Genomic DNA, 19,812 nt, shown 5'->3' on the forward strand with positions numbered 1-19,812 from the left:
AGGTCGGTGACCTAACGTACGCTTCCTCAAGCGCTAAGCTACGGCAGCCCCGCTGCAGGCTCTAGTATAGAACGTAAGGTCGGTGACCTTAGTATGCTTCTTCTAAAATAAGAGCTACGGCAGTCTCGCTGCAGCATCTCCACAGACCTCTCAGTTATGAAAACCCCAATCACTCTCATCTGTATTAAGAGCTAGTCACAATACTTCATCCTTGTCCTTCACTTCTTTAATTCTGAGTTTTGTAATCAGTCCGAGGGACAACAGTGTAATGTGTAATTGCATCATGACCCTTTACAACGTGTTTTTAGTTTTTATAAAGATTGCTTCGGCTTGGTCGTAGCATGCAACGTTGCTCTCCACATATTAATAGCACTAATCAGTTATACATTACCATGCATTTGTAGTAAAAAAGCTAAAAGTCGTAAGCTCAAAGCTAAGCACATTGGCTTTAATGTATTGATTGTCCTCAATACTTGAAGCTTTCTTTGTCTTCCATAAAATCGTACACCTTGATAGTTTTATCTGTAATAAGGGCCACAAAGCAAAGCGCTCAGCTGCCTGTAAGGTATTTCCAGCTATCACATGCATTAATTGCCAAGATCTGTGCATAGAGATTCTCAAATCTTTCAGCTCTTAAAGAATATCAAACGTACGCAAGCTGTCTCTAGTAAACTAGGCTGAAACCCGCTCGAGCACCCAGTACTTAACTGAATTTAGTTTCTACGTGATGGATTTGGATTAAATATAAATAGCAAGATTAATATATTTATCCTCTATCACAAAAATTCTCTCATGCTTAACATTGATGGTAGTTCATGTGTCCAGCAGCCCCCTTTTTCCAAGTGATGTCACCTTCACTCAAGCAATTACGTCAACAGATCACGGTAATTCCTGTAACAAAATAAATCCCTGCAATGATGCACATTATTAGAATGAAATAATAGAGTATCAGGATGAAATATCATGACTAGTCTTCGGTTCGAAGCAAAGTGATGGAATTTCAAAGGAGTGACCCGGTTGCACGCAATGACATATACAGGTATATGACTTTTGATAATAGAACAAATACATACATATATTTGCTTTAAATTATACAAAATCTCGTTAGTTTGAACTTGTGAAAGTATTAGTTCCTAGATGCTATCTGAATGACACACTAGAAACAGCAGGTGAGCTAACCATCTGTACATTAGCTATTGCCGACTCTTACAGTCATTTTACTATTCAAGGTGCAAGGCAATCTCGTTGTGCTTAATGGCACTTGTCGTCAAGCTGAAGACAGAGTCTGAACGAGAGTGATTTTTTTGCGGGGACGGACATACATTTCCCGAGGACAAAGAGGAGAACCTGACAAACACTCGGTCGAAGCGGATGAAACCATTGGCAGCCCGAAGCCCGGACGCGTTGACCAATTGCTTAAATTTTCTCATCAGTTATAAAGATGTACTCGTGAGACACTGCACTTTAACAAACAGATCTGTACTTTGAAAGAGAAGGTACAAAGGCTTGCGATAGTGTCGCAAATTATGATACCCGTTTTGTACACATACCAAAGAAAAACACGTCCTACCAGCCCTTCATACTGGCCTAAGTAGAGCAGGCACCGATTAAGCCGTCCTTCAATGCGTAACTATGCAAATCAGAAAGCAATGCTAGACGTCGATGGAGCAAATTTCACTTCAACATCTTACTGCTAACTGCTCTCTCGTATATATGAGACAGCTGCTACAGCTACCAACCAAGTGTCAAAGTTTGAATTAAACAGGTCGAGTTCTTTTTGCTATACAAAAGTTTTGCACTAAGCGACCATGTCTCGTCTCAAGGGAGGATACAGATCGCGCGTGCGCCAGGGCATAAGCTTTGCTAGTCCTAAACGATTCTTGCCGTAATGGGTTCCAAAATAAATGTTTGGGGTGAGAGTAACCTATCTGCTTCACCAGAAACTGATAACACTCCTAGTCAGTCCGCCGACAACCAACCGCTCTACATGGAAGCGGGCCACCTCTTGCTCATCGAGCTAAGTAAGCGGATGGCGACCTTTCCGCGGCTGGCTCTCGTGAGCTATCATAGCTACTTCGACACGCCGATTCTCGACTCCAAGATGTCCAGCATGCTAGCGATACCAGAATCAGAATCTTTTTGAAATGCTCTCATTTACCACGCCATCGAATCGAGCATTGAGCGTCCCTCGATTCAAAAACTTACTACTTTGGAACAGAGGAATGCTCAGGTATAGGGGTGGCTAAGACGGTGCTCTGTTTCAAGCAGAGCGCTTCACATCAGACTTGCTCATAGAAGTGGAATCTTGAGATGGCTTTAGCTAGCTGTCATAACGTACGTTCTCGTCAGAATTATAAAAGCTGTTTTGCTATGACTGTGGATAGTCTGCTTAATCTTGTGGACAACAGACACTGAATTTGTAGATAGGCAAGAAAACACTAAATGAGCAAGGGTTGTCTGGTCTCGGCATCATAATGTTGCTTTTGCGCATTCTGGCTCTCATTCAGAGGGTCGCGTTCTCAGCGTATGGCTCTGTATCTAAGTTTATATATTTGATACTCATTAACTTTATGAGTTTGAGACTCATTACAGTTCCTAACAAAGCTGTTATCAGTAAGTCCAATCGTATCAAGAGTCTTCTCCCTATTAAAAGCAGAGCCATGTTTGTGTTAGCGTTAGAGAAACCTAGGTAACTAAGCATTTGTCGATGCATGTACTGTTTTCTCTAGCGTACTGAATGGGTGGGGGCAACTCACTATAACATTGTGGTCTCGCCGCGTATATGAACCCGGCAAATATTCTCGACTACGTGATAACGCGTTTGTCAGACTGTCTGTGTATGATCGGCTGTTGACATGTTTAGCCTGGCACCTAGCTATACAAATAGAATTCACCAGAACTTTGCTGTAAAATTCGGATCTCGCTTTGACACAGTAGCCACCAACACGCTTTTTTGGCGAGAAAACTTGTCCAACAACATCTAGGCTGTATCACAGCTGGTCACGCTATCGCTGGCATCAGCGAATTGGGCCATGTCGCAAGAAGGTTCACAAATACCACAACATCGGCCGTCTTTGAATAGCCAATACTTAAGTCTATACTTATGGCCCGCCGACGTCCTGCCAAAGACGGCAGAGCCGGCAGAGCTTCGACAGATGTGGTGAGGTTTGATTCGCTGACACTTTTGAATCTTGCGTACACTACTTGAACATGTCTGCCACCAGCACCCTAGCAGTCACTGAGAAGTATGTCATTTCTTCAACCGGGGCGGTCGCCCAAGGGAACAATGTGCCTTGAAGGGATTTTGTACCTGAGGTCCTTATCAGAAGGTACCACTATCTTGTGGGTCCGTGATGTATATCAGCAAGATTTGAGATGAGGCATATCGTTCAGATATGTAACCGTGTCGACGTCACTATTGTGACATTCGACTGTTCATAGTCGGGACGACACGAAAGCGCATCCACCAACCAACAAGCTAACACAGCTTACACCTTACTTCAAAAGTCTACTCAGCATAGAAAGAGATCCATCGTGTCATTCTTCGTAAGCAATTCGGTGATGACGTTGCTCTGCACAACAACGCATGAACAGCATAGATCACAAATGGACTATATGAACTCAGACGCTGACACAGACATACTCTGTTGCAATTGGATCCTTATCGTAAAAAGGGGTAATGCTTTTTTGTCGCTTTAATTTGAAAAGATTTACACTCAATTTCGCGTACACGTCCAATGGCGTCTGGCAGGAGTGTAGCGTAGCGTCTGGCAAAGACGGAAGCGTCACAGATGACTCTTTTTTTCTCCATGGAATGGCCGATACAGAATTGGTAGGGCCAGAATTCGGACACACACGAGGCTTTAACTGCACTGAAGATCGCCTATTCTGTCGCGTCCGAGCTCCATTTAACATGGATGCGTAGCGCATGTCCCCGTCTTGAAGAAATTGGTCAGGGCTGGACCACTCTATCTGTGCAAGTAGTTGACCAAACCGATTTTGTAATACCCTGTATGACAAATACTATGGACAATTCTCAATAGTGCTTCCCAGTGAACAAACCTAGAAATTGGATCTCTTTAGCGGCAAAGATACATCAGTCTATATTGAAAAAAGCTTATTGATGCGCTATCACTCGATACTGGTCACAGCGCTAAATCTGGCTAACCACGTTCGACTCCTCCAGCTCTGTACGGTTGTGGACGAGTACGTTATTGAAATAGGCTTGTGCATAGCCTTGTTGTGACCAACACAGCTGTGCCACCCGACAATTAATTGTTGCTGGTCTTGATATCTACTGTGATATGAAGATGCACCCGCCCGAACTTTTTACTAAAGTGAGAGAGGAGTCCCTTTTTCTCATGAGCTGTATTCATATTCAGCAGCTAGGACCAGAACACTTCATAAGATGCAACCAACCATGCTGTTCCATGTTGCAGCATAATCTTTCGGAAACGGTATTTGCGCTGAATCTTGGCCGTATTTGGCTAAATGTAAATCCGCGCAATTATCTACTTGTCGATAGCCTTTCTGACGCAAACATTTGGCGCTGAAAGAGAAGGGATCATGTTGACACAAACTTGTTTTGTGCTGCACACAGAAATTTATCATTGCCGTCACACTGTCCTTTTGGTGTGGGCCATTGCCACGCGACGCATCAATTGATTTCGGGGACCAAGTTAAACGAAGACACACCCGACTATACGGGAGTAGCATGCAAATTGTTTCTCATCACCACGTCATGATACTTTTTTCTATGAAGAAAGAAGGGATTTGTATTATCCTTAAGGATGGCTGTCCAAATTTTGCACATAATGCTCAGAGTGACACGTTTTTCCATGACGGAAGACGAATCAAGTTATTGCTCCGACGCCAACCATACCGTTTCGAGAGCCACACCGTCATGTAATGTTTTGTGAGCTGTAAACATATACTCTAGCGCAACGAAAGCATCTATCGGGCGCAGTGGAGGGGGCTTGTAATGCGTGAACATACCTCCGCACGGTAGGCATGTCTCATGATTATGCTACCGTTCTATTCATGACAAGAACAAGTCATTAACTTTTGAATCATGCCCTCTATTGCGTATCAGAGTTGCTCATCAATTCCCGTTCTGTCGCGGGAGATAGCGGCGTCCAGATTTCTATAATCCCCTCTAGCTCTTTTGCACGATCTCAACCTCCTTTGTAAGTTACCTTCCCCACTGGAAATACTTTCTAATGAGCACATGAGCTCGTAAATGTCACGACACAAATACATTGAGAGACCACGAACTCGTCTATTCGTCTTCCGCGGCTCGTGCCTTTCGATCTATGCTTCAGGTACATAACAAATTACTGCAAAACAATTTTATCTTCTATCCTGCACAGAAGCTATCGCAGCTTTGCGTCCATCTGCTTTCTGGCAGAAGTGGGCTCATAACTGACCAAAGTTCCACCAGACGATAAGTGGGTGCACCCAACTTTCCGACTTCTAGTCGATTCATGGCTCATGACGCATAAGACATGATAATCATAGAGTAGGATCATACTTTTGATCCTGGTCTGGGACGAGGCAACGTTCGATGGAGCTAAATCTCCCAAATTTCACATGAAGTTCAACATGATCTCCGACATATTCTCGTCTCAAAAGTCTGTATGAGGGACCATCGCTGCCTCTATTGCTTTGGAACGTCGCCTGTTATGTGTCATTCAGCGAAGTATTAGGTCTTTTAGTCCGGCTCTGAAAAAAACTGGGGTGTTGATTTAAACAACCAACAACGCTGGTCCGCAAACGCTAATTCTGAAAAGAGCCGCTCCATTTAGTGCTGAGACAACAGCTTCAATCCCTTAAATTTACCATAGAACCCACTTCAGTCCAAGTTGACGAATAACTTCGACCACTTCAATTTATCATAGAACCCAGTTCTGTCCAAGTTGGCCTACTGTAATTACACATTTCCCCTCCAGAGTTTTGCTGAACGACTTTGCGCAGAAGGTTCACTTTTATACGTCTCTGTCGAGAGCAAAGCGCCGACCAGACCTAGGTTGTTTGGACGACCATGGATAAGAAATCTGCGAGTACTCGGGGCCGTTTAAGATTCGAGAGTTTACCCTCTACGTTTTTCATGGCCGATTTATACCACCTCGGGTGTGCTTAGAAAAATTTCACCTCTCATAATCCGTCCAGACTCCGAACTCCGCTTTTCGACATTGACCGCTTCATTCGAAACGTTGGGTTCAATGCAGAAGGTCTTTGGTAGAATTGCTTTTATCGTAAATTTAGAAATGAAGATGGATTTGGCCCGAATTCGGAAGTTGATCAGCCGCCATCGTTGCAATAAAGGTTTTGGATACTGAAACATAGTGCGCTAGTTTCTGACCTCATTGACAAGTAGAAAGACACTTGGAGCCAGATCTAGTACGCCTGATTAGGCGCTGCAAACATTCGCCGTATGCCTAACACGTTTTCATGTTGAAAGAAATATATTCACAAAGGCAATACGCATTAGTACACTTTCAAGCGCAAGGGTCTAGCTTGAAGACCGCAAACTCGATGCGCTGTTAGTTTATCTAGTAGATAGCCAGTCACATGGTTATTTCAGCTTCTTCATCCTTCACACTTTCTCTGTCTCTGCCCTCAAAGGGCCTGACGCTCAACATTAGCAGCTCCACGGTGCATGTGACTTTTGCTTTCATGCACTTCTAGCTGGAGCGTTTCTAAAAATGTCTTCTTTGCGCATCCTAATCGCTGGCGAACACCTTCAGACAAGTGATTACCACCTCTACCATTTGGGTCACGGTTCCTGATCCGTTTGGGACTAACGATTGATATAAGATTTCCAGGTGCATTTGGTTGTGCCGAGTACAGGTACTTAAACAGCTCGCGTTTCATCATCAAAGAAGATCCATTCCATTCTCGAGCCGGTTGTGAGATTGACTACAGCAACAATAAAGTAGATTGGGGTTAGTGAATCTTAAAATGAGGAAGTCTAGCCTCATAGAGCCCACAACAGCAGATACAATCAGGTTGAGCTGGTACGCTCCGCCCAAGAGCGAAACATAGAGCTACTCATGTGACCAGTTACCTAGTGTTCTCTTCTAAGTTAATAGCATCCTACATTTAGGATCAATGCATTTCAAAAACATTCTAAAATACAAGCTTTAGTTTGTTTGTTGGTAAAATTATTGACGTGGAGAAGAGATTATATCTACCAAGTGTGGGGTGGGAGAGGGAATTCAATTGGTGCCGATGCATATTATGAAAATTTTCAGTATAATAAATATATATACTATTTTTGAGCTAGCATTAATGATACATATCGTCTTGATTTTAAGGTGAGAAAATTGCTTGAATCGCTCTTGGTTTGGTATATAGCCTTTGACATCATCCTCTGTGTGGGATCCACGCCGCATTTGGGTGGCACTGATCATCAACCCAACGATGAGTATGAATAAATTGTGACTACGTTTCTGGCCTCAAGATAAAGAGACAAATTTAGTCTCTGTCTTCTAACTGGTCCCAACAGATAGCGCATTTGGCGGCATGAGGCCTAGAAGGGATAAAAGCTTGCATAGAAGTGTTCACCAGCTGTAAATTAGCAGTGATCAAAACGTCTCAAACGACGCATAACAAAAGTGGATATGAAAGAGTGATTTTTTTCTGCAAAACATCCCAATATTTTGGCTCGAGATGAGGCAATCCTTTTCCAAATATGAGAGATCGAGGTAGTCACGAAGTCGGCCGTGCTTCAGATGGAGCAACAGTGCGCAAGAATGAACACAAACGTACTTTTCGACCGGGAATGAGGCTTTTGTATTATGGAAACTATACAGTTGACAGATACCGCGAATTTCTGCATTTCCTATTAGGGTGGCCATTGTAAATAGAATACTTCTGCATCTGTCAAGGTCTGAGAGACTCAATAGACCATCTTGAGTATGAAAATTATATAATTGCAGGGTACAATAACGAGGAGGTTCCGTACGGGTGTTAGCGTCCACCTAGCCCTCTTCAGAGTGATAACTTTGAAGCAGCATAAACATTTTGGGCCGTGAGGGCCGGATGAGGCACAGAAAGTAGAAACTTTATAAATGCGTCCTAGGAGATAAATTTCAAACACGCTGACTATGAAGAGAGTGTTTTCTTAGCTGTCGAGCAGCGCAATGGTGCCAGCAGATGGCACAGCTGCGGAAATAGCAACATATTGCGCGCTGCGTGCACCCTACTCACCTCGTTGAAAGGTACGAAAGATCAACTTTCTCGAAGATTTACTTGACTTGCCGCCCATGAAAGTATTATGGTGTCCCAGCAGCGCAGGCCTCACAAGAATGAGTAGGGTAAAAGAAATCTTGTTGTGATTGATTTTAGTTTATTAAGAAGCCAGTCTCACTGAGAGAGGCATTGCTGACAATCTGAAGTTGTAATTGTTAACGGCAGCCACCTGGGCTTTCGTAAGTCATGAAAAGCCCTAATAGAAGTAGAAGCACCGTTCAATCGGGTGAGGCGCGTGGATGTAAGAATAGTTGACAGTACGCAAAATCATTTACGATGCGAAATGCGAAAAGCTTATATGTGCATCCTGCTACAGTAACACTGATGGGGTCAGAGGGTTTGTCTATTGTCGAATTTTCACTTGATCATTTCCCTCAACTGTAAGGAATTTGACAGCTGGAGACAATGTTCGGAATTGAATGTTCGGCCTTGGATTTGTGATACAAAATCACCTTTGGTATGGCGAGGCCCGAAAGCTGTGAGTCATGGATCGGCTGGAATTTTTATTACGCGCCGCACGCTTTAACCCTGGTAGAGCTGAGGTCATGATGTTACCCATACAAGAAAGATAAAATCACTTTTGGCACAAGCATGGAATTGCGATAACCTTTGAGCAGAATATCGAGCTATTACAACGATATTGTTGAGAGTCTTGAATGAAGGGAGAAAATGCAATGAGTCGCGGTTTCCAAATGAAACAAAAACTAGCAACCCTGCGTCGCGGTCTCTAGAGTGAATAGACGGGATATCAGCGTGCATCTTGGAGAGGTAAATAAGTGCACTGCAAGCTGGAGTCCTCTCATAGGATAACTTCGGTGGAAGAAAAAAGAGCGACTTTGTGCCGCGATTTCTAGAGCACAATCAGGCGACTGTAAATTAAAACTTGAATGATGCTGCGACGGATGATTTATCACCGTCGCGGTGTGACCTGTTATACAGCCTGGAACACCGTTGACGCGTGTATCATGCGAAATAGAGAATTTGCACAGTTTTGTGGCGAGCAAATTCATTCACCTGCGTGTGCGTGGCACCAGACTAAATATGGGCAACGCATACAATTTCAGGGAGATGGTCAGACAGGATGCGTATGATCCCGTTCATTGGTTTTGAATCGAATATCACTATGCATAGCTTTTCAGGGTAACTCCGCCTTCATAATAGTGTAGTCCGTCCCCGTGTCCCGTTAACATCACCACGATGTGGCTTAGGTCATGTTAGGTTTAGGTCATCGAAATTGTTTGACTTGCTGTTAGCAGTCCGGTTTCTCTTCATGGCAAAATTGACAATTTCATCTCGGCGTTGTTGTCCTCTTCTCAGCAAGCCGATGAGGCGTCCGGTTAGCTTTATTGGCCTTTTACGTTGCTCCACTCCTATATAGTTTCTAATGGACTGTACAATAAAGTGTTCGAGCATTCCTGATGTCACGCCATCTCCGTCTATATACTTTCGTCCGCCAATCTTTCAATTTTCCCGTGAATTGGCTAAAGTATGAAGAGGCTCATCTTTGTTGTTGTCTGATTATTACTGCACATAAAATGTAAACTCAAGGGTAACACGCTATGAGACCGGCCAGTAAATCCAGTTGAACAGTAGGCGGCTTCATGGCTGTCAGAATATCTCTGTGGCATAGCCAACATATCGCGATTCAGAGGACATGGTAAGATGATGTCTCAGTACACCAGAATGTAGGCAGCAAATCCTACTCTAGATAGCTTCATACATCAGTGATGCCTGCCATTTCATCCTTATTAGTAATTACACTCCTCACAGCACTAGTCCCTTAAAGTTCCCGATTTGATTTCACTCAAGACTGAAAGCCGTAACGCAGTTCTGGGCGTCACATTTCCGGGCGCGGCCAGTCAAACTAGAGCTGTTGCGTAATGTTTTATTCATGATATTTTACATCATCTGTTTCATTGACAAATCAAGAGTCTTGAAGACTAGTGTGGTCGCACACTTGACAGTTAAATTTTCTGTCTGACGGCGTGAAGTATGCGAAAAATATGTTGTTCAATTTGATCTGTCTGCGTACTGTCATAATCTGTTTGGCAAAAGTGCCCCGGCATTCTTGTTAGAAAACGTCGACACTAGTCCGCGAAACGACTGGCAACAACTTTACCAGCTGATATAATGCCTGAAGCCCATTTCAATTTGAACTTGCCGAATTATCCGATTGCAACCGACCGGAGTCAAGGGGCTACGGCTATCATACTACTATTACTGGACAAACTCCATGATTAAATCCAAGGAGTTATTATCATAACATCTTTTCGCAAGTATAGGTGTACATAATTATGAACAACACTTGATTTAGGCAAAGTCTGGAAATAATATGAGTCAAGGACTTAGTAAGGCAGTAAGCCTTGCATCCAGCCACTCGCATATTAATGACATACGCGTTGGTGCAAATATCACACGACGATTGCGACATTAAAGTCCATTGAGATTTTTGAGAGACGTTTCACGCCGAAAAGATAAAAAGCAAAATTGATGAGTATGGCTGATGTGCACCTGATTATTTTCAAAGTGGTGGAGCTTAGCTGTAAAGGAAGTGAAATAAAGACTGCTACGCTGTGCTACAGTGGAAGACGAAGAAATGGTGAACTGCACTCTCACACGAAGCACGTGAATAAGCCTTAATGCTTGCATCCGTCATAAATATTGATAATTGCCTTCAAGACGTATTCGTGGGCACTTTAGTATATGACGGTAATTTTGGATTAATATTGACACCAGAATTATCTAACAAGGTCCACCAACTTAATACACCAGATTATGCATCGAATAAGATCACTTGATCACTTGCATAATCTTTCCAATGTGACAGAGATGACGAGGACTCTTCATTATGCCTTCGCACCGCAGTCACTAAGTTTTAGCGAAAATTCATACATATTCCACTTTAGTTTTGCTTTTTCGCGAATAACTTATTCTTTACTAGAAGCTAAAGTCTTTATTAGAGTCGATGATTATGACGACACAATGTTGTAGCACCACCGAGTGCAAATTAAATTGATTTTAGCAGAATCATATGTTGCCATTACAAGTATGTTACCAATGCAGTGATGTGTGACTCGTGCAAGCATAGATCAAAACACATCTTTTATCCTGGAGCCAGCTCTAAGTAAATATACTGTGAGATAAAACCTACTGTGAAACAAATTCTGATTTGAGTACTTTTCTTTACATATGCCCGCATTACAGATATAGTAACTTTCATTGGCTAGCGGCATGGTTTAACCATCCCACTGGCCAAAATGTAATAGTTTTAAGTATTGAATAGTGTAAGTATGTAAATTGTCCCTAAAAATCAATCGAATAGACTCCGTTCGCGCCACCAATCAAGCTCTTGCATGAAGTGACACGTCCTGTGGGCTTCGACCCTCATACTGCCTGAGAGTTAGCGGAACCCCTGGAGCAACTTCTTCGCCACTGCAGAATGCAATAAATCTTATCCCCAAACGGGTTCACCTTACCCCACCAAGGCGATATATGCTTGATTTAAACTCGTAGCTTGATTGATTCAAAGTTATTGTAAGATAATCTCGAGATTTTTTGAATAAATCCCTGGTGTAGCCGACAGCATTATGATAATGGTCTGAGCTCATCAGACTCTGAATCGCTAAAGTTTCGCCGCGTATAGTCGCCGTTACCTGCAGCGCTGCGCTCATAATAATCTCCACCAACATGGCGATTGGTACCAAGTTTGTATGATAGAACATAGCTTTTTGACATTTAAGTTTAATTCTAATAATAGCATAGAGCAAAAAAGAGCCAATTTTAGAAATATAGTGCTTAATGTAATGAATGGTAAGTACTTATAATATAAGTTCGAGATTACAATTATCGTAGTAGTAGAGCGAGCTGGTATACCGAATTCACGGATTGGGACCAACCATGCAATCATCGCCTGCAACGCGGGCGGCACTTTAAAAGCAGTTAGATAGGCAACAAAATTAGCTATTCAACCTTATAACATCAATCAGCATTGGGTCGAGAAGGATTTCTTACGACCCAGAATCTACAGCCAGTCCAGCAATCTACTTTAATACTTTAAATATATTACTGTACATACTAAATATTTCAGTTCTGCAAAATGTAGAGAGAAAGTATAATGAGAAATCTAGCAAACTGAAAGAGTTTTCGATTAAGCTACTCGCACCTATGCATTGATGTCACGGCACTCAGTTCATTGGCATCAATATTAAGGCATACATTGCTCGAGCCCTAGCGCTTAATTCAGGCGTCATCACTTTACGGTTCCACGCCAAAACATCCCTTTTATTTTTACATGACTGATACCGAACCCTAGCGTCATCGCTGTTCCAACTTTCAGCTCTAATTGGATTCGGACCTTGTATCGAATTTTTCCGCACAATACTTGTATGTCAACTGGGTACAGCTCAAAAAAAAAAAATCTGTCTCGTAGTGGTCACGTCAGCTCTTTCGATATTCGGTTCACATTTGAAGGTGCCGATCGCGATTGAAGTTGGAGTGGCTGCTCTCTTCAAGTTGCTTGGTGGACGTCCACAGATTCGCATTACGCAGTATTTTGCCACTATTGGTGAAATTACCTGCGGTCACCAGTAGGATCAGATAAAGTGGCCTTTAAGAACATTTTAAGCAGATGAATCAGATGCAATTTAATCCAGCGTAATTAAACCTATTAGCAAACAACATTGACTCGAACATTCATTGCAACTTGAATTCCCTTCGGATTTTTTTACAAATTAACGAAATTGATCGTTTCACTAACACATCGCAAGTACATCGCATGATCCAAACTTTGAAGAAAAATACGCATTTTGCTATTTCCTACCCAACCGCTGGTCAGTCTGCTGCCAAATGATTCACAGCATAACTTTGCCACTTAACGATGCTAAAAGCAAAACATCATATGGCTCTATTAAAAGCAAAATACCAACGACTGCAGAGTCATCCAACCGTGTCAGACAATGGTATATCAATATGGCTATGGTCAACTTTGTCGAATTTGCTGCAGAGGCCTCCCGTGGTGTGGTTCTCGCCACACTCTTTTTGTATGCAAAGTCACTCGGTGGCACGTTAGGTTACATGGGATTACTTACGTCTCTCTTTTCAGTTGGACGCCTTATTTCGTCAATGCTGTTTGGATGGATGTGCGACCACTACTCCTTTCGCTCTGTCTACATTGCATCATCCAGCTTTTGTCTATTTGGCAATGTAATGTTTTTGCTGGCCGAGGGTCGCGCGGCTGGAGGCTTGATTGTGCTTTCAGCAAGTCGCTTCATTGTAGGGTTTGGAGCTGGCAACCGCAGCGTCTGCCGCGCAGATGTGGCTGCCATGACGACAGTCGGACAGCGATTGCAGTACATGACAATTTTGTCCACAGTTGAGTTCTTGGCCTACGCACTTACACCAGGACTTGGAAGTTTAGTGGCCAGCATTGATACATTCGTCTTTGGTATTCATATGAATCAATTTACAGCACCGGGTGCCATTTTAGTTATGCTCAACGTCATATCCATCTTTGGATTGCTTTTCGGATACGATACGTCTGTGACTTCTACTGACGGTCCACAGAATTCAGAGGCTAAAGTCCAAACCAGTCGCGACCAAGTGAGCCTGCCCGATCGTGTCGTCTACATTGGTGCGATTGTATATATATTTTTAAATTTTAACGCGAGGGGAATGCTATCCGTATTCGAGACAGTAAACATTCCACTTTTTCTCGACGTCACTGGAAAGGATCCGAGCACAGTAGGCGCTGTTGTAGACGCGTCCAACTTTCAGTTTTATCTGGGTTTACTTGGACTAGTTTCATATTTTTCAATTGAATACTTTCGCAACAGTATCTCCGACGTGATGTGGGTATTACTGGGTTTTCTTTCACTACTTGCTGGCAACGTAATTCTAGCAGTGGTGCCGGTTGCAAACCTGTCGCTCGGCCTTCTTGGCGTTGCAGAGATGTTGGTGTGGAGTATAGGTTGTCCTATCACGACTGCGGTAGGTGTGGCCGCCTTCTCAAAGCTTTTAGGAGGGCGTCCGCAGGGTACGCTCATGGGGTTATTTGGCTCGGCCGCTTCGGCCTCGCGCATTATATTGCCTCTCATCCTAGGTACCATCTCGGAGCTGACGCCAGTATTCTGGGTTAACATTTCGCTAAGTGTATTGAGCGTTGTGGTCTTGTGGTGGTTTAATCACCTTGTTAAACAATCAAAGATGGACTTGTTGTCGGTCGGCAGTGAAATTGTGCATCCACCCAGCGGTGTTGTCACTAAGGACTGGGCTTAACAATTCTCCTCACTAACTTTAACGAATCGTCTCTTATCCAATTTTTTTGTGATGGTGATTTTGCTCATGATACTTGATATATTTCCTATTCTTCGACAAGCCAGTGAGGTAGACTTTCAAAAAATTTAAAGCTGAATATATGAAGATCCTAAATTAGTTCAAGTGACCAGCGTAGATAACTGGCCGCATAAACCAGCTGGCCCTTGCAGGGGACCTTACGCGCTCCATATCTCTCAATGCAATATGTAAAGACTCTTTGCTATAAGAGTGCACACGACCATTATGTAGCACTTCACAATTTCCCAGATGGCGAAAGGTTTGAGGCCAAGACACCATAATATTTGTCACATGTTTTATGTTTCCCTAGCCCTTGTGAAAAATGACAGCAACGTCGGTCATGGTTTCGCGGCATAAAGAGCAAAGCAGTTTATTCACCCATTGACAGTCGCTTAAACTTCATACAATTTCGTCGGGAGAGCTTTTTCTATCGATCTAATCATGGCGTAAAGTAAAGTTGCCCAAGTTCGTAAACTATCAAGCGGTTTATTTTCCCACAAACATGTTTGGATATTCCTGCTACATAAACAGTACCAAGCGTGTCCTGAAAAGCTGTCGCCCAGCCCCGTCAATCCTTCACTGATCCGCTCATTCAATATTCCTCCAAGCCACGCCCACTTCACCGTGTTTCAGGTCTCCAACAATGACTGTGTTGTCCCTGAATTCCGGAAATACTTATGGCACTGCTGAGCATACAAATGGCAAGAACTATAACGTGAGTCCACGACGCCGCCTATCGCAATGGTATACGAACATGTTCATGATCAATTTCGTCGAGTTTGCCGCCGAATCTTCGCGTGGTGTCGTACTCGCCACGCTCTTTCTCTACACCAAATCTCTCGGCGGTGATCTGGCCTTTATGGGCATGCTGACGTCGCTATTCTCGGTAGGCCGTCTCATCTCTTCCACAGTCTTCGGTTGGATGTGTGACCACTACTCGTTTCGTTCGGTGTACATTGTGTCCTCCGCAATTTGTCTAGTGGGAAATGTTATTTATCTCATCGCGGACCAGCATGTGGCTGGTAGTCTGACGGCGCTTGCGGTCAGTCGGTTCATTGTTGGATTTGGAGCTGGAAATCGCAGTGTGTGTCGTGCCGACGTGGCATCAATCACGACTATAAATCAACGACTTCCGTACTTGACATTGCTAGCCACGGTCGTTTTTCTCGGCTATGCTTTAACTCCTGGTCTAGGCAGTCTGGTAGCCACAACTGACTCATTTATATTTGGTATTCACTTTAACAAGTTTACTTCACCTGGCATGATCCTGATCGTGTTTAATGTTTTAACAATCATCGGTATGCTAACGGTGTATGATGAGTCTGTGGGTATTCATGATGGCCCACCCGAGTCTCCAAGAACGGCAGCTACAAGCAACACGCTGAGTGATCCGACTACGATGCCAGAACGAATTGTAAATATTGGCGCGGCAGTTTTCATTTTTTTAAATTTCAATGCACGAGGCATTCTGTCCGTATTCGAGACAGTAAATATTCCCCTTTTTATCGAAGCGACTGGGCAAGATCCTGAAAGTGTGAGTGCCGTGGTAGCTGCATCCAATTTCCAGTTTTACCTGGGACTACTGGGGCTGCTAACTTATTTCTCGATTGAATACTTTCGCCATAGTCTCAAGGACGTGAGCTGGGTGCAGCTTGGATTTATGACTCTGCTAGCAGGTAACATGCTGTTGGTTGTGGCTCCGGCACAGCTCTCGTTCTCGCAGCTTGCAATCGCGGAATTTTTGGTGTGGAGCGTGGGCTGCCCAATCACAACCGCTGTGGTGCTGGCTGCTTTCTCGAAGCTGCTCGGCGGACGCCCTCAAGGCACGCTGATGGGACTTCTTGGTTCCGCCGCTTCAATTTCTCGTATTGTGCTTCCACTGCTTCCAGCAGCAATCCCTACGTTAACACCAGTATTCTGGATTAACATCGTGTTGTGCGCAAGCAGTATGGTGCTCTTATGGTGGTACAGCAGACTGGTACACAAAACAAAGATGGCGATGCTTGCCGATGTTGAGAGCGCGTTTCGGATCGTGTCGCCTGCGAATGACCCTCGATCTCCGCTGGGCTCGGACAAAGCTGATTTTCCAGATAAATAATTTTTCGAGCTTTCCGACGCGCAACTAGAGCTCATCGTCGACGGGCTTTGTTTAAGAATGTGATGTGCAATTCATGCCACGTTGCGCGTGCAGACGCTTCATGTATCGTATAAGCGGTTGTAATAAGTAAATGTCAAGGTTTCCTATCTACTAAGCGATAGAAAACCTTCTCGTCTTTTTCGCCAAGTCAAATTTCATTCGCGTATATTCACCTGCAAAATGATGAAGGTTAATCAAATCTGATATTCGCATGCGACTGGTACTCCATTCGTTTCACAGACCGCGCTGGTCCTCAAGTAATTAGCTACAAATGCTAGCATTTCACTGGAATGTCACGTTCACGCCCACTTTTATACCATCATTGAAATAAGCTTTTGGGCTGATGGCAACAGACAAGAGACCTGTTTTGTGCTACAGGCACTTATTTAAAAGCCGCAGCGATTATCTAATCGCTAATCCAGCAACTAGATGAAGAAGCCGAAACGATGTGGATTAGAAATGGTGAATTTTATCAATACTGCAAGCAAGCTTCCAGATGGGCATCAAAACTTCTGACGATCAAATTATTCCTTAACGAATTGCTCGCATCTTTAACTAAAAGGATAAAATTCAGTTGAAAAAACGCTACCGCAAATTTCTATTTTCAACGAACACAACTTTACCAATGATAAGCTACACTGCTGTATCCCAGCAGTGTCATATTTTGCCAATGGTACACCATTATGATCGTGATCAACATCCCGTCTTGCAGTATCGTGCTACCCGCCCTCTCCCCTTACACTTCATATCTGGGTGGTGTCAATCCTTATCAGATTAATTTATGGTTGCCGATATGCATACAATCAACAACTTGAAAGTGCTTGCGTAGGACTAGGTGGTGGTAAGCTCAGCATGTGTCCCCGAATGTTGCTTCAATTACGACGATCAATAAGCGTCTTTCTTCTAGTCGATGTTTTGGGGTATGCACTGACACGTGATCTTGGCTGCTTCAGCGCCGATACAAACTTACTCTACTTGGGTCTGCATGTCAACAAGTTCATGTCCCAGCGTGATTCTGATTATAAAACCTAAAGTGACAAAATTCGACATTCTATCGAATGAAAAATTAAACGATTAGTTCGATAGAAATCATTGTTATTGGCGGCATCAAATGATTAGTCTTAGCTTAGCTTGCTGGGTTACCGTCGTAAGTAGTTCCGCCACAGCATTTGCGACGAGAATTGGGTATACCTAGACTTCGTTTTCTTATTGTGCTACCACGCAATCTTCTTTTAGTAATGGTTCCAGAAAATATGACATTTGCGTAAGTTTCTTTCGCAGAGTTCTGAGCGTGGCGTATGAATTGCCCACAATGCTTCTTAACGCATTTTTGAAGCTACTAGATGGGCGTTGAATAGAACGCTATTGGGGGTGCTGGGCTCCACCGTGTGCATCACTCGCAGTGTGGTATGGACGCGAATCAGATCAACATTCTTCTGTGGTCGAGCAGCATCGTGTTTCTATGGTAGTATATTGATTTGGTCTACCGAACTAGGAGGCGATTGGAGCACGCATAGACTTACTGCCATGCGACTTGTATACGCAAAATGGTGATTACCATTTGCACCACTGATTTGAGAAAAGTGGTTTTCTTTTCAATACACGGGCTAAATCTAAACAGTACAACACGACGTTGCCCGAGCGGCAAGATGCTGGCTGATGAAATCTAATCAAGAGTTATTTCTATTTGAGTATGATTGATGTAGCTCTAACGCACAGAAGAAGGAAGGATCTCTCCAAATTGTTGATGGCCCGTAGCTTTTGAATGTGATTGTGCCTCCTTCTATACGATACGATAATAATAAAGCCATGAGTTGAGTGACTACAACACACTCATCATTTAGCTCACCTGTCCGACAAAAGTGCTTCTGCACTCCATGCACATAATGTTGAAGCGACCAACGTCAGTAAATTCGTGCTTTTGATGGGCTTCTACCGCTACTTCACTGGCCCGTTCAACCTTCACAATTATGATCGAGTCAGAAGAGCTAGCTTAGCAAACTTATATACCAACCTTACCTTTGTGAAATCATTGATTGCGAATAAAGTCACATCCTGACTTTCAGAAGCTGTTGCAGACGGAGACTCAACCACCAGATCGTAATGAATACCGTCGTAAAGCAGAAACAATCGCTGCGTAAAACCTTGATCCTCACCATAGCACAATCGACTCATGCTCGTGACGTCAAAGACGACCATTTCCACCTTGTAAAATGTCGACAATATCGACAGTTCAATTTCACCACCCCATGACTTATCATCCATAATCCATGCACAGTATTCGTCAACAGGGCGTCCCAAGAACACCTCCGAGTACTTTGCAGAATCTCCAAGGATTGCGTCTTTGATCAGCTGCCGCATCGAGAGACCGTTCCTTTCTTTTTTCTTACCCAGAGCACACGCAATCGAATGAAACAAGCAGCTGTTATCAGCTGGCATGACGCGTCGTATAAATACCGATTTTGACTTGGCCCGCGTGCCGCCAGTCACTGGAGCTTCTTTGAGAACTAGCACTGAACCCGTCCGAACTCCTAAGGACATCAGCGTACTTTCCTACACAATGTCACAGTCATAGATTTCATTCGTATATAAAGCCCACTTGCAGAACATAAGCAATTCTTACGTACGCCCGATCCCTCAATCATTTTAGGAGGATATCCGGTCATTACTGCAATATGGTTATGGCGTACTCTAATACAGTAGGTCAAAGAAAGTATGACACTTACTGTGTTGGTCTTGCGGCAAGATAGACGACTTTTCAAACAATTGCGCACGTAGACCGTCCAGCGTGATGTCACCCGGCAGCCCTGTAAGCTTCATAGAAGTGCCATCAGCGAATGTCACTTTAAAGTTCATCGCCATCGCTGTCTGTTACGCAAATAACTTCTCAAATCACTACTGTAAAGTTTTGACCAATCAAAACAGGCAGTGGGTTTGCGATTACTACGTGCAACACTCCAATAAAATTTTGTTCAAAAACCATTTTGGGACATTACAGCTTAAGTATGCACCCGTTTAATTACGCATCCCAGAAATGTACGCAATTTATTTCGGAAAAAACAGTTTCAACTTTAGTCCTTGAACATGTCGTG

The 19,812-nt window shown here is 43.5% G+C and overlaps 7 protein-coding genes across 7 annotated transcripts in view; 4 read left to right on the forward strand and 3 right to left on the reverse strand.

Moving 5' to 3' along the window:
- Positions 1-6,040: 6,040 nt before the first annotated feature.
- PHALS_11876 (uncharacterized protein) lies at positions 6,041-6,241 on the forward strand (the record flags this gene model as incomplete). Its single annotated transcript, XM_024727316.1, has 2 exons — positions 6,041-6,129; positions 6,169-6,241. The coding sequence occupies 2 exons, from the start codon at positions 6,041-6,043 to the stop codon at positions 6,239-6,241; spliced, it is 162 nt and encodes a 53-aa protein (XP_024577905.1).
- Positions 6,242-7,062: 821 nt separating this feature from the next.
- PHALS_11877 (uncharacterized protein) lies at positions 7,063-7,394 on the reverse strand (the record flags this gene model as incomplete). Its single annotated transcript, XM_024727317.1, has 2 exons — positions 7,063-7,095; positions 7,272-7,394. 2 exons carry the CDS (start codon positions 7,392-7,394, stop codon positions 7,063-7,065), a joined length of 156 nt encoding a protein of 51 aa, XP_024577906.1.
- Positions 7,395-9,143: 1,749 nt separating this feature from the next.
- On the forward strand, positions 9,144-9,363 carry PHALS_11878 (uncharacterized protein; the record flags this gene model as incomplete). The annotated part of the gene is made up of 2 exons (XM_024727318.1): positions 9,144-9,174; positions 9,230-9,363. 2 exons carry the CDS (start codon positions 9,144-9,146, stop codon positions 9,361-9,363), a joined length of 165 nt encoding a protein of 54 aa, XP_024577907.1.
- A 2,083-nt stretch (positions 9,364-11,446) lies between these two features.
- PHALS_14540 (uncharacterized protein) lies at positions 11,447-11,926 on the reverse strand. Its single transcript, XM_024727319.2, has one exon. It carries the CDS (start codon positions 11,922-11,924, stop codon positions 11,721-11,723), a length of 204 nt encoding a protein of 67 aa, XP_024577908.1. The 5' UTR covers positions 11,925-11,926; the 3' UTR covers positions 11,447-11,720.
- Positions 11,927-13,221: 1,295 nt separating this feature from the next.
- On the forward strand, positions 13,222-14,526 carry PHALS_11879 (major facilitator superfamily; the record flags this gene model as incomplete). Its single annotated transcript, XM_024727320.1, has 1 exon — positions 13,222-14,526. The coding sequence occupies one exon, from the start codon at positions 13,222-13,224 to the stop codon at positions 14,524-14,526; it is 1,305 nt and encodes a 434-aa protein (XP_024577909.1).
- A 700-nt stretch (positions 14,527-15,226) lies between these two features.
- On the forward strand, positions 15,227-16,681 carry PHALS_11880 (major facilitator superfamily; the record flags this gene model as incomplete). The annotated part of the gene is made up of 1 exon (XM_024727321.1): positions 15,227-16,681. One exon carries the CDS (start codon positions 15,227-15,229, stop codon positions 16,679-16,681), a length of 1,455 nt encoding a protein of 484 aa, XP_024577910.1.
- A 1,747-nt stretch (positions 16,682-18,428) lies between these two features.
- The window catches only part of PHALS_11881 (ubiquitin thioesterase otu1-like protein), a gene marked incomplete at both ends in the record, with an annotated part of 2,062 nt that continues 678 nt past the window's right edge, over positions 18,429-19,812 (reverse strand). Inside the window, 5 exons of the mRNA XM_024727322.1 lie at positions 18,429-18,503; positions 18,570-18,680; positions 18,740-19,273; positions 19,348-19,388; positions 19,447-19,584. Coding sequence (XP_024577911.1) covers positions 18,429-18,503; positions 18,570-18,680; positions 18,740-19,273; positions 19,348-19,388; positions 19,447-19,584 — 899 coding nt within the window. The remainder of the gene's footprint in view (positions 18,504-18,569; positions 18,681-18,739; positions 19,274-19,347; positions 19,389-19,446; positions 19,585-19,812) is intronic.

Source organism: Plasmopara halstedii (genome assembly GCF_900000015.1).
Source record: "Plasmopara halstedii genome assembly, contig: Scaffold_555, whole genome shotgun sequence".
Lineage (NCBI taxonomy): Eukaryota > Oomycota > Peronosporomycetes > Peronosporales > Peronosporaceae > Plasmopara > Plasmopara halstedii.

What these genes read in the sequence shown, in the direction of transcription:
- PHALS_14540 (XM_024727319.2), bottom strand. Translation starts at nt 11,924, where the DNA reads ATGAGCGCAGCGCTGCAGGTAACGGCGACTATACGCGGCGAAACTTTA.